At 48.0% G+C, this 12878-nt stretch overlaps 1 protein-coding gene across 1 annotated transcript in view; it reads right to left on the reverse strand.

Moving 5' to 3' along the window:
- The window catches only part of LOC119974370 (protein unc-13 homolog A-like), a 237256-nt gene that overhangs the window by 60949 nt on the left and 163429 nt on the right, over window positions 1–12878 (reverse strand). The window contains exon 8 of the mRNA XM_038813159.1: window positions 8387–8546. Coding sequence (XP_038669087.1) covers window positions 8387–8546 — 160 coding nt within the window. The remainder of the gene's footprint in view (window positions 1–8386; window positions 8547–12878) is intronic.

Consider the following 12878-nt stretch of genomic DNA (forward strand, 5'->3'; position numbering starts at 1 on the left):
AAAGGTTTTGGAGTGGGGTCAGGGGCATGGAGGAGTGATATGGGAGAAGACAAGGATCATGGGTGCAGTGGAGACAGTCAGTCAAGGTTAGAAAATGAGGGGCCAAATGGGTGCTCAGTAATTCCAGATATGTGTCGATCTCAGGATATTGTCTGGCAGATTCCTTACAGGGATCTAAGTTCACCACAAACATTTCAATTCCCCTTCTGCGTGTGATCCGAGAAAATGTCCTTTACTTTTAAATTTTTCTAATTAAGGGGCAATTTAACGTGGCCAATCCACCCACCCTGCACATCTTTGCGTTGTGGGGGTGAGATCCATGCAGATACAGGGAAAATGTGCAAACTTGACACAGACAGTGACCCAGAGCCAGGATCGAACCCAGGCCCTCAGCGCCGTGAGGCAGCAGTGCACCACATGCTGCTCTGACAATGTCCTTTACTGAGCCGCCAAGTTCAGCCAAGTCCCACAGAGAGGTGAGTACAACCTGGACGCTAACATTCATCGAAACATAGAAAATAGGAGCAGGAGTAGACCATTCATCCAATGAGCCTGCACTGCCATTCACGATGATCGTGGCTGATTCTCTAACTCAACACCATTCTCCCGCTCTCTCCCATACCCCTTGACACTTTTAATGCCTAGAAACCTATCTATTTCCTTCTTAAAGACATTCAGTGACTTGGCCTCTACCACGTTCCACAGGATTGCCACCATCTGAGTGAAGAAATTTCTCCTCACCTCAGTCCTAAAAGGCACTTCTAGATCACGCCCAGCAGAAGAAACAACATCCCTGTATCCAGTCTGTCTGGTCCTGTCAGTATTTTATATGTTTCAATGATATCCCCTCAAAGTCTTCTAAACTCCACTAAATACAGGCCCAGTCAACCCAATCTCTCCTCATAGGACAATACTGCCATCCCAGGAAAAAGTCAAGTCTGGTGAAACTTCATTGCACTCCTCTGAGACAATGTATATCCTTTCATAAATAAGCAGATCAAAACTGCACACAATACTCGAAGTGTGGTTTCACCAAGCCCTGTATTGCCTCAGTAAAACATCCTTTTCCTGTATTCAAATCCTCTTGAAATTAAAGTCAACATACCATTTGCCTTCCCCACCGCTTGCTGTACCTGCATGGTTGCTTTCAGTGACTGGTGTACAAGGACACCCAGGTCACTTTGTATATCAACATTTCCCAATCTGAGACCCTTTAAATAAAACACTGCCATTCATTGAGGATGGGGATAATCCTCTAGTGAGCTGTTTAATTGTCCACCACCATTCATGCCTAGATGTGTTCAGACTGCATAGCTTAGATCTGATCGGTTGGTTGTGGAATTGCATAGCTCTGCCTATTAATTGCTGCTTATGCTGTTTGGCATGCAAGTAGTCCTGTGTTGTAGCTTCACCTGGATGAGACCACATTTTTAGGTATACCTTGTGCTGTTCCTGCATTGCCTTGCTGCCCTCTTCATTGAACCAGGGTTGATACCCTGGTTTGGTGGTAATGGTACGGGGGGGTAATGCCGGGCTATGAGGTTACAGATTGAGGTTGAATACAGTTTTGCTGCTGCTGATGGCCCACAGCGCCTTATGGATGCCAGTTTTGAGATGCTTGATCTGTTCCAAGTCCATCCTATTTAACCCAATGGTAGTGCCACACAACACGATGAAGGGAATCTTCAATGTGAAGACAGTTCTTTATCTCCAAAAGGACTGTGTGGTGGCCACTCCTACCAATACAGTCACAGACAGATGCATCTGCGGCAAGTAGGTTGATGGAAATAAGGCCAAGTATGTTTTTCCCTCTTGTTGGTTCTCTCACCACCTGCCACAGTCCCAGTCTGGCAGCTATGTCCTTTAGGACCCGGCCAGCTTGATCAGTGGTGGTGCTACTGAGCCACTTTTGATGATGGAATTTGAAGTCTCCCACACAGAGTACATTCTGTGTCTTTGCCACCAGCGCCGGCCCTAGGGTTGCTGGCGCCCCGGGCAAGCTGAACTTCGGCGCCCTTGGGGGGGGGGGGGCCGAGAGGGGGGGGGGCCGAGAGGGGGGGGGCAGGGCCGAGAGGGGGGGCCGAGAGGGGGGCGGGGCCAAGAGGGGGGTGGACCCCGGGGGGGGGGGGGGGGGGGGGGGGGGACCCGAGGGGGGGGAGCGGACCGAGCGGGGGGGGCGGACCCGGGGGGGGCGGGGCGGACCCGGGGGGGGGGGGCGGGATCCGGGGGGGGGGGGGGGGCGGACCCGAGGCGGGGGGGGGAGCGGACCGAGGTGGCGGACCGGGGGCGGGAGGCGGGGCGGACAGAGGGGGGGGGGCCGCCCTGGGGGAGTGCGGCCACCCTGGAGGAGTGCGGCCACCCTGGAGGAGTGCGGCCACCCTGGAGGAGTGCGGCCACCGCGCATGCGCTGGTTGGCACCGGCCCAACTGCGCATGCGCGGGACCCGAGTCTCTGGCGCCCCCTAGCACATGGAGCCCCGGGCGACTGCCCGAGTTGCCGGTGCCTTGAGCCGGCCCTGTTTGCCACCCTCAGTGCTTCTTTTAATTAGTGTCCAACATGGAGGAGTATTGATTCATCAGCTATGGTGGGATGGTATGTGGTAATCAGCAGGAGGTTTCCTTGCTCAAGTTTGAGCTGGTGCTATGAGACTTCATGGAGTTCAGAGCCAATGTTGAGGACTCCCAAGGCAACTCCCTCCTGACTCAGGCTGTTGCTTGAGATGTCTGTGAGACAGCTTTCCCAATTTCGGCACAAGCACCCAAATGTTAGTATGGAGAACTTTGCAGGGTCGGCTGGGCTGGGTTTGCCATTAGAGCTTCTGGTGCCTACATTAACAATGTGTGGTCCGTCTGTTTTGTAGCCTGCAGAGAGAGACCATCATCTTTTGCAGCCTCCCCACATGGTGTATGGAGTTTTCTCCACTGAATATCAGAAAGGTGACAGGAACTCCACCCCACCTGCTAAGGGGGAAATGGGCGGGGGGGGGGGGGGGGGGGGGGGGGGGGTGATGGAGAAGGTGGGTATTAAATTCCACCATAGATTCTTTAATCTTGCAATGTAATGTCCAGGGGAACTAATCACAATGACGAACATCAGTAATTTATTAGAGAACTACAATACATCTGGTAAGAAAAATCAAACTGATGAATATATATAGCAAACAATGTTTCCCATCCTGATAAAAGCTCACAAACCTGAAATATTAACTACGAAGATAAAAGCAAATTACTGCGGCTAGAGCAATCTGAAACAAAACAGTAAATGCTGGACAATCTCAGCAGATCTGACTGCATCTGTGGAGAGAAAGCGGAGCTAATGCTTTGAATCTGGATGACTTTGTCAAAGCTTTTGACAAAGAATAATCTGGACTCAAAACGTTAGCTCCCTTTTCTCTCCACAGGTGCTATCAGACCTGCTGAGATTATCTCGTATTTTCTGCTTTCGTGTGTGAAATATTAACTATTTCTCTGCACACATGCAGGAAAACCTGCCGAGTATAATATTTTCTGTTGTTATTTTTGTATTTGAACTCTGGGACCTGCGAGATGGACCTGAATGGTCATTGTTGCTCCTATATTTCACTTTTTTCCCCAATTTCTAAAGCTTATTTTTGTTTATAGAATGTAGAATGAAGTATTGCAAAGCAACATTTTAAGTATCTGTGCTGAAGTGACCCCAATCAAAAACCAGAACACAAAGTGATGGGCCGGATCCTGTTTGAAAATACTGGCAATAATGTTGTTAGTGCCCAAATCAGCTAACAAGTTTAGGGGATTAAAGTATACGCTGTGATTTGTGAATCTTCAGAATTTGCTTTTGATTTCCATTGGTCCATCATTTGCATCACACAAATGACACATCGCCAAAGTTACTTTTAAAGATTTTGTTCAGATATGATTTTCAAATTTTCTGCAGCCATCGGGATTCTGTGCTCCTGCCGGCAGTGCACGCCGCCCGTTTGTTTCCCAGCAGCGTGCGATATCTTCATAGGGAATTCCCATTCACAGTGGCAGGAACAGAGAATCTTGCCATCAACAAACAGTGCACCGCCGAAAAACACACGCCTGGGGGACCGGATAATCCAGACCATTATTTTCTTATTCAACGTACTGCAACATACTGCATCAGGTAATTAATGGCCTAAGTGTCTTTTGATCAATATGAGAACTGTTAATGCAGTGCCAATCTAGCCCTCCAATCTAGAAATTAAACAGAAATGTAATTGTGGAGTCTCATCCCATCCAGCAATAAATTCCCGCTAGGGGTGTAAAATGTTTGACATTCCTTCCCCCCCCCCCCCCACTAAAATTTTTGACATTTCTTCCCCCCCCCCCCCCCCCCCACCCACTTCCCCTCTTTCTTTCTCTTTTCTGGGCTTGATATGACGATTTCCTCCACTTAAATTCCCCCTCCCCCTTAATCATTCCTCAGTCATAGAATCATAGAATTTACAGCGCAGAAGGGGGCCATTTGGCCCATCGAGTCTGCACTGGCCCTTGGAAAGAGCACCCTACCTAGGCCCATATCTCCACTTGATCCCCACACCTCTACTCTGTCCCCGTAACCCCACTTAACCTTTCTTGGACCCGAAGGGCAATTTAGCATAGCCAATCCACCTAACCTGCACATCTTTGGGACTCGTGGACGGAAACTGGAGCACCTGGAGGAAACCCATGCAAACACGGGGAGAACGTGCAGACTCCGCGCAGACAGTGACTCAAGCCGGGAATTGAACCTGGGACGCTGGAGCTGTGAAGCAACTGTGCTAACCACAATTCTACCTGCTGCCCTTTTCTCAATCTTCAAATCTCGTTGTTCAAGGAAAGAGCATTGGCCCACCGGTCACTTGAGACCCCAGGTACCCCTTTACCACACGCTTCCAACATATTACAGCACGACACCCGCAAAAAAAAAAGTTGGCACACAGATGACGCTTTCAGGGAGGAGGGGGAGAGAGAGAGAAAAATGGTTGATGCCCCCAAGTACCTCACATCTAGCCAGGGTCACCAGATTTGTTGGTTCTGTATTGAAATAGCTGTCAAATGTCAAGACTCACTCTAGGTCCACATAAGAATAATGATTACTTTCCCGCCATTTAAGCACATCTCCAATAGCATAGTGTTTCCAATAGCTAATGTATGTCCCATTAATGACTGAGAGGCATAAATAATTGTAAACATTGGTAATTCAGGTCATTTGACGCTGACAGACGCTGTATGGCCCAACATTGTCCATGATTTATATTCTATTCTGTTCTTCTAGTCCTTCCCCATTTTCTTGCAGCTATTTCAGCTTTGTATTTTTCATTTTAATAAGCATACATTAATTGTGCCACTAGACACAAATCATTCCCATTCAACATCACTGACTTCAGGAACAACAGAATTCCTGCCTGCCAACACAACCTCCCAGTTCAGAAATAAATAATTTGTGCTGAACAACAATAACACTACCGACCCACCCCCCCTCCCCCCCCCCCCCCCCCCCCCCCCCCCTCCTCCCCCGTCCCCCACCCCGACTCTCGAAGTTCAAAAGCAAATCATTCATTCCTGGGCAATGCAGCTCCACACAAAAAAAATCATTCCTGGTTGGCAGCGGAGCTCCTTTGCACAGATCCCTACTTGATTCCTGCTTGGCAGCACAGTTCGCTAACTTAAAGGACTACGATCAGACCCAGCCTGACTGTCAACTGTAGTGATAGCATGGTTGTGTTGTAATTCACCAACTGACCATTAGGAGCCTCATTAGTATATAAGTGAATTTTGGAGCCAGTTACCCCTCAGGCTGGCTAGAGGAAGCTGAAGAGAGAGATTGCTTGTGCTTGATCTTACTCTTATTCAGCTGTTTTTTTGTATATAGATTACCCACAGTTAATGTTAATAAATCATTTATAGCTTTAGCTACAAGTGTTCTTGTAATAAAAATCAGGCCATCCAATAAGAACATTACGTCATGAATTAGATATCTTCCCTCGGCTACAAGATCCAATTTTTGAAACTTGGCAGATTTTCAGATAATATTCCGACGTAAACCATTGTTGCCTTCGCTAACGTCCTCTCTCCCTTCCTCCCACAACTCCAACTGCGGTTTACACCCCAAAATATTGGACATTCTTGTTGATAACTGCGGAACATCATGATTTAGATTTAAATTTATTGTCCCATGTACCGAGGTACAGTGAAAAGTATTGTTCCGCGTACAGTCCAGGCAAATTGTTCCATACATGAAAATCATAGGACAGATGATAAATACACAATGTAAATACATAGTCATCAGGTGAAGCTCAGGTGAAGCATAGATATTATAGGGAAGATCTACTCTTTCAGAAGTATCTTCAACCTTACAGAAACACTAATAACTGTTCATCATTGTGGAATAAGTAAGATTACTTATGAACCCGAGCACTAGATGTTATTCAGAAAATGGTAGGTTGATGCTATTTGGTACATGGTTTACAGTGGCGCGAGTCAAAAAGACTAAGTTGCATCGCAATTGTTACATTCTCTTAAACACTAGAAGTGCACACCAGCAACATATATTTTTGATATGATTGCCATTCTCTTTTGATCGTAATAACTGAAACTGTGGGCACACATTTAGTTTCCGGAGCACTGATGGTGCTACATAAGCCATGCACCTTCTGGAAGATATATGCTGTTAGGATATGGTTTGTCCATTCTGTTTTTCCTTCTTAATTCCTGAGCTGCTAACTGCTTTAAACTATAGAGTTCTTGCAGCTACTGCCACACGGAGATCTTTTGCTTAAAACTACAGACTTTAGGCAAAGTTGAAACACCCCTGGTCGAATGGACCCGGCAGGGTTTCCCTTTGGGTTCTGTGGCAGAGCCCGTGATGTCAGTTTGTTAGACTTGGCAATCAGTCAATCAGCTTGTTTTAAATCTGGGCCTTGGGCCGATTCTCATTCAGGATTAGTGGAGCTTTTAAGAAACTTCTAGAACAGGAGAAGCCAGCTCCATTTTGTCAGTTCGAAGGAGAAGCCTAGCTAGGAAACAGCTTGAAGATTCGCTCTCTCTCTGCCAGACAATTTTTAAAACATCCTAACCAGATCAGTGAAGGCTCTCCTAGTGAAAAGACACAGACAGCAATCAGGTCTCTAAAGGGCACTTCAGGAGTAGGAAAACAAGCAGTCTCCCATCCGGTCTGTAACCTTTTAATCCTTTGTCTGAAAGGCTGGAAAGAACCCAAACTGTCCATAATATAGTAGAATCTCCGCACAGAAATCAGACAAAGGGTAAAATCAATGATTCCTCAGGTATGAAGCTTTAGTAATATTTTAGGGGATGGGAGCTCCATCTGGCGGTCAAATGTCAGAATTGCATCAATCTGAATCTCCTGTGTACAGCTCCATTTGGTGACTGGAGGTTGCAACTGCACTGGCCTGGATCTCTTGTGTAAAACTTTATCCAGTGCTCAAAGGATGGAACTGCACTAACCTGAATCTCTTGAATATATCTATTCCCCAGAGGACACAACTGCAGCAGTGATGATTCATCTCAAACCTTTTCTTTTAATCCCCTGATTTTTAATCCTCTCCTACCCTTACCTTGTGTACATCTGGTGTGTGTCTGGGTAGAGGGTGGGCCAGGGTTTTGGGATTAGGTAGACTGTTATGCCATTGCCGTGTATTTTTCTTTGTATATTCATCTTTCCTCTTATTATTAATAAACACTTTTTTAATGTTTAACTTGTAAATCTGGTGTCTATAACTGATTGGAGCAGTCAAGGGTTAAAGATTATTAACTAATGCACTTCTGTTGGGACTCCGTGGTCTGCAGGGCTGGAACTGACTGCACACTTGCACAAGGTGTCCCAACAATGCCCTGTCACCAGCTGCATCCTCAACAAGGGAGCCCATGTGGGTATCTCCAACATGCACCAATATAACCGATTCAGCAAAATCCCATGCTGCAAAGCCCTTCTTGGCTGATGTGAGATGTGAGACTTCAATATGCAGATCCACTAAACAAATTTAGAAATCTCTCTGAAATGACCCAGTGTTGAGCTGCAACCCTGCTACAGAAACAGACAGGATTATTTTTAATTATTTTAGCTGAGGCTGGGAGTTGGTTACAATCTGTTTGATGAAAAGCCAAATGGCCTTGAGTCATTAAGTCTGTTTCTCTCCCTACAGATGCTATCAGACCTGCTGTGTTTTTCCAGCATTCTCTGTTTGAATCATTGAAAGAAACTGGCTGTGAAATTAAAACAACTCCAAGGTTATTTATCAAAATAATGAAACACTCGTCATTAAGGGGTGCGCATCTGGAGAATATGAAAGACGCAGTGACAAACTTTTTAAAATGTAAACAGTTCTCAAGTTTGCATATAATTAGAAATATATCTTGAAAATGATTAAATACTCTACCTTAATTCTTTCCCTGGTAACAGTCTCTCTTTCGTTTTGGAGTATAGGTCAATTAACCCAGAATGATGCTTCAACTGTCCATTTGCAGCTGTTATTGGTGAGTTATTAGGACCACTTTGATCGTCACAATGCTTGTCTTCACAAGCCCCGTCTATGAGTGCTGCAATGAAATAATCAAGAGTGACTGTGAAGCTTGACCATAACTAAAACGCTTAACGGTCTGGAAAATAGTTTCAAATTCCTGTACTGCACTGCGAAGTGTAATTGAATCCCAATAACAATTTGTAAGGATATCACTCCTGCCTGATCTGTTGCAGCTACATGGAGCAACAAAATAGTAGGCTACACAGCAAGACCACACATAATCAGGTCCCAAACTCAAAGGCAGTCTGGCAAGATGCCAGCTGTAGCCACCTCCCACAAACAGGGAAATAAACAGGATTAGGAATGGAGAGCAAAGGAATGGAGCAGAAAAATAGCCAAGGATAACTAATTTCTGAAAGTGAATGACACTAAATTTGGAGAATGCCTCACTGATCTCACATCCAAATCACATCACTTCAATGAGTATCCTCAAGAGCAGGCTTTTACCAGTCAGTTGGGAAAACCTAACACACGATCATCTTGAAATTCTAAAGCACCTACTTGTGATCACTTCGGCAAATGATGTCAGAGGCACATGGGTCAAAGAACCAGTATCACTTTACAGCCCATTGGCAAAAGAGTGGAGACAATGGCTATGATTCTTCTTTTGGGAGACTCGCACCCGAGCTGAATTGCACGTGACTTCAGGAAGCGATTTACAATCCTTCAAGTTGATACATGGAAAGGATCGCGAGGGTTTCTCTAGGGAAGCCCCTATCGGGCCACCATTTTCAGCTGACAGCCCGATAACGAGGTCCCACGCAGGCCATTGCGTGCATCACAATCACACATCCCGCCCCCCGCCCCCACCCACATCACAATTCATCCCCAGTCAATTTCCAGCTGACTGCTTCAAAATCACTCAAGCGTGAAAAGGGGTGATTGGAAAGCACTTGCCTCTCTTTGAAGTGGTTGATGTTTATAAACATTGTGGATAGAGCACTTCAGAGTTACTCAACCGTGAGGGAAGATGAATGAAGCAAAGCTGAAAGCTGTGTGTATGTGCAATCTGGCAGTCACAGCCTAGTAAGGGAAATGAACAAATGGCTTGCAGCTCAAGAACCTGAGGGGTTTAAACACAGCTGGCCGGTTTCTTGTTCCAGGAATTGACAGAGGGTGCTTCCTGTGTCTGAGCCAGCAGGTGTATGCCCACGTGAGTGTTACAACAGTAATTTTATTCACTGCCTCTGTCTGGACTGCTCTCAGGCCTCGAGACAGGCTTCTCTTTTCTGAGGGGCTGCAAGAGTCTCTTTTCTAAGGAGCCTTCCAGATAGGTGTTTCTTCTCTGGAGGGCTGCCTGACAGGACTGCCTGGCCCTGTGGGATCTCGGGTGGTGTCTCTTTATTTAGGAAGTCTCTGGGGGGGTCTCTTCATTGAGGGATTTCTGGGGGGTCTTTATTTTGGGAGTCTCTGGGTTTTTTTTATTTATGGGGTGTCGAGGGGGGTCTTTATTTAGGGAGTCTCAGGGGTCTCAGGTGGGCATGTCTTTCATTGTGGGGAGGGAAGGTAACCCTCGGATGGACTTTGGGGGAAACTCCCTGAAGGAGTCATCCCCTTGTCCCACCACATGGTCCACCCCATCAGGTACACACTTGTCCATAACTGTAGTAATCCTCGCCCACGTGATTCCCAACACACAGGCCTGGAGAATAATGGCCGGGGTTATCCGATCCCGCGGCCAAGTTCTGACGCCGGCGTCAAAAGCGCAGCGAGCCACTCCGGCATCAACAGGCATCCAGGCCCAGGTATTCACCCCTTCCTAGGGGGCTAGTATGGCGCCGGAGTGGAAAGCCAGTGCACCATGGCCAGCGAGAGTCCACTCATCCGCTCCACAGCCGGCCCGAGTCCGCGCACGTGTTCCCGTCTCCTCACCGGCCCCCGGCAATATGGCGGAGCCCTACAGGGGCTCGGCGCAGCGGAACATAGGCCCCCCATGGAATTACCCCGGCCATTGATTGGTAGACCTGGATCGCGGGCCAGGCCACCGTGGAGAACCCCCCCCCCGGAGTCGGATCCCCGGCCCCCCCACCAGGGCGACACCCGGAGCCAGAACTCCGAGGTCCCGCTGAGTGGGACCCATGCCGGCGGGACTAGGCTGAACTCGGCGGACACTCGGCCCGTGGCGGCACGGAGAACCCTCAACTTGTACCTGCCTTCTGCTCTTCTATTTAGTTCTCTCCAACTGACCCTGCCTGTCAAGTACTGTTGAATTAACTGAGGAAATGGGGAGGGAGGTCTGTTTTCTGCTCTTGTTTAATTAGATTATGATGGTGGAGACGGACTTTGAAACTGGCTGCAAAAATGGAGAGCAATACAAAACTAGCAGTTTTCTCAGATTTAACACTGCTGTCAGCATTTTCACCTTTTGCAATAAGTGACGATATATTTTAAAAATGTTCTTGCATGAAATATTTTCAGACTTGATGACGCTACGAAAGCAGTCGAAGTGTGGGCAAAATCGTACCAAAATTTGGCAAAGTGTCAGTTCCACTGTGAAAACCTCTGTGAATGCCGGCGGCGGGAAATCTGACATAATATTGAGTCTCTTTAAAAAATTAATATTTTACCACATGAGTCACGTCGCACTCGTGACAGCACTCGCTGATTCGCTCGCCCTGGACAAATTAATCTCAGCAATCAGTGGGGAGCTCCATATAAACACCTCCCCAGCACTTGTTCCAGATCCATTCAAGGCGATGGCTGCCAGGCAGCCAACACCACGTTTTTCAGAGGGAGCCCATTACCAGACGCCTGGATTGAGTGCAGCAGAACATGGCCTTTATCCACGGTCATTCAGACATCCATCCAGCAAGATGACCACACCGCCTGGGATGCAGTGGCAACCCTAGTCAGTGCCAGCTCACTACAGAAGAGGATGGGGCAGCAGTGCCGGATAAAGATGAATGAGCTTCTTCTCGTGGCCAGGGTAAGTCTGCCACCTCCTGCCTCTCACTGCACCCACTCACACCTCCAAGGTGATCTCTTACCCAGCCACCTCGCGGGTTACTAACACCTGTCACAAGACGGTCTTCACCACCTCCCTTCCCCTCCATCCAAGTGGATTGGAACTTCCATGCAGCTTCTCCCCTTTGTCCCAATAGTGCTGCCCGAGTTTGAGATTCAACTCACACCGCAATCATCCTCCCCCAGTGAGAGGATCTTCATGCCTTATGAGGCGGAGATTCCTCAGCCGCCACACTTTGCCCTTGCAGTTTGGCCTCTCATGGAACCCCACCCAAGAACCTCTCAGTCACGGGCAGGGCCCAACGGAGGTTGGACATTGCCCTACTTGCTGACAAGGCCTTCAACGAAAAGATATCGCGGGCCATAGCAGAGTACACGGAGAACAACCAGAACGGGGAGGTCTCACCCTCCACATTCTGGGAAGCGCTAAAGGCCGTACTATGAGGGGAAATCATCATTTTCAAAGCGCAAAGAGATAGGGAGGAAAGGGCGGCTAAGAAGCAGCTGGTCGACTCCATACTGGAGGTAGACCGTAGAGCTCCTGGCGGAGAGGAAAGAGCCACAAAGGAGCTTTGATCTGCTCTCCACCAGTAAAGCAATGCACCAACTCTGCCAGGCACGTGGGACCCTATACGAACATGGAGACAAAGCCAGCCGCCTGCTGGCACACCAGTTGAGAAAGCAGGCAGCCACCAGAGAAATTGCACAAATCAGGAAAACCAGAGGCACATTAGAAACAGAACCAGAAAAGATCAACAAAACTTTCAAGGACTTCTACCAAGGGCTGTACACCCCAGAACTCCCAATGGGGGAGTCCAGGATGAAACAGTTCCTTGATGGACTGGACATTCCAGTCGTAGGGGAGGGCAGAAAACGGGGCCTGGAAGCATCACAAGCACTGGGAGAGATCATGGACAGCATTAGCTCCATGCAGGCAGGGAAGGCGCCAGGACCAGATGGGTTCCTGGCGGATATCTACAAAATATTTGCGACCGCACTGGCCCCACATCTGCGGGAGATGTTCACAGACTCGCTAGCTAGGGGCACACTGCCACCCACGCTAGCACAGGCCTCAATCTCGCTGATACCTAAGAAACATAAAGACCCAACGGAATGTGGGCCATACAGACCCATCTCACTGCTGAACGCAGATGCCAAAATACTGGCCAAAATCCTAGCCAAAAGACTAGAAGACTGTGTACCTGAGGTGGTCGCAGAGGGCCCGGCGGGCTTTGTCAAAAGTAGACAGCTTACCTTGAATATCAGGCGCCTGCTGAACGTGATAATGACCCCCTCCGGGGAGAGAACACCAGAGGTGATCGTCTCCCTAGACGCAGAAAAGACCATCGACAGAGTCGAATGGAAAAACCTCATGGAGGCACTG

The sequence above is a fragment of the Scyliorhinus canicula genome, chromosome 12 (assembly GCF_902713615.1).
Source record: "Scyliorhinus canicula chromosome 12, sScyCan1.1, whole genome shotgun sequence".
Lineage (NCBI taxonomy): Eukaryota > Metazoa > Chordata > Chondrichthyes > Carcharhiniformes > Scyliorhinidae > Scyliorhinus > Scyliorhinus canicula.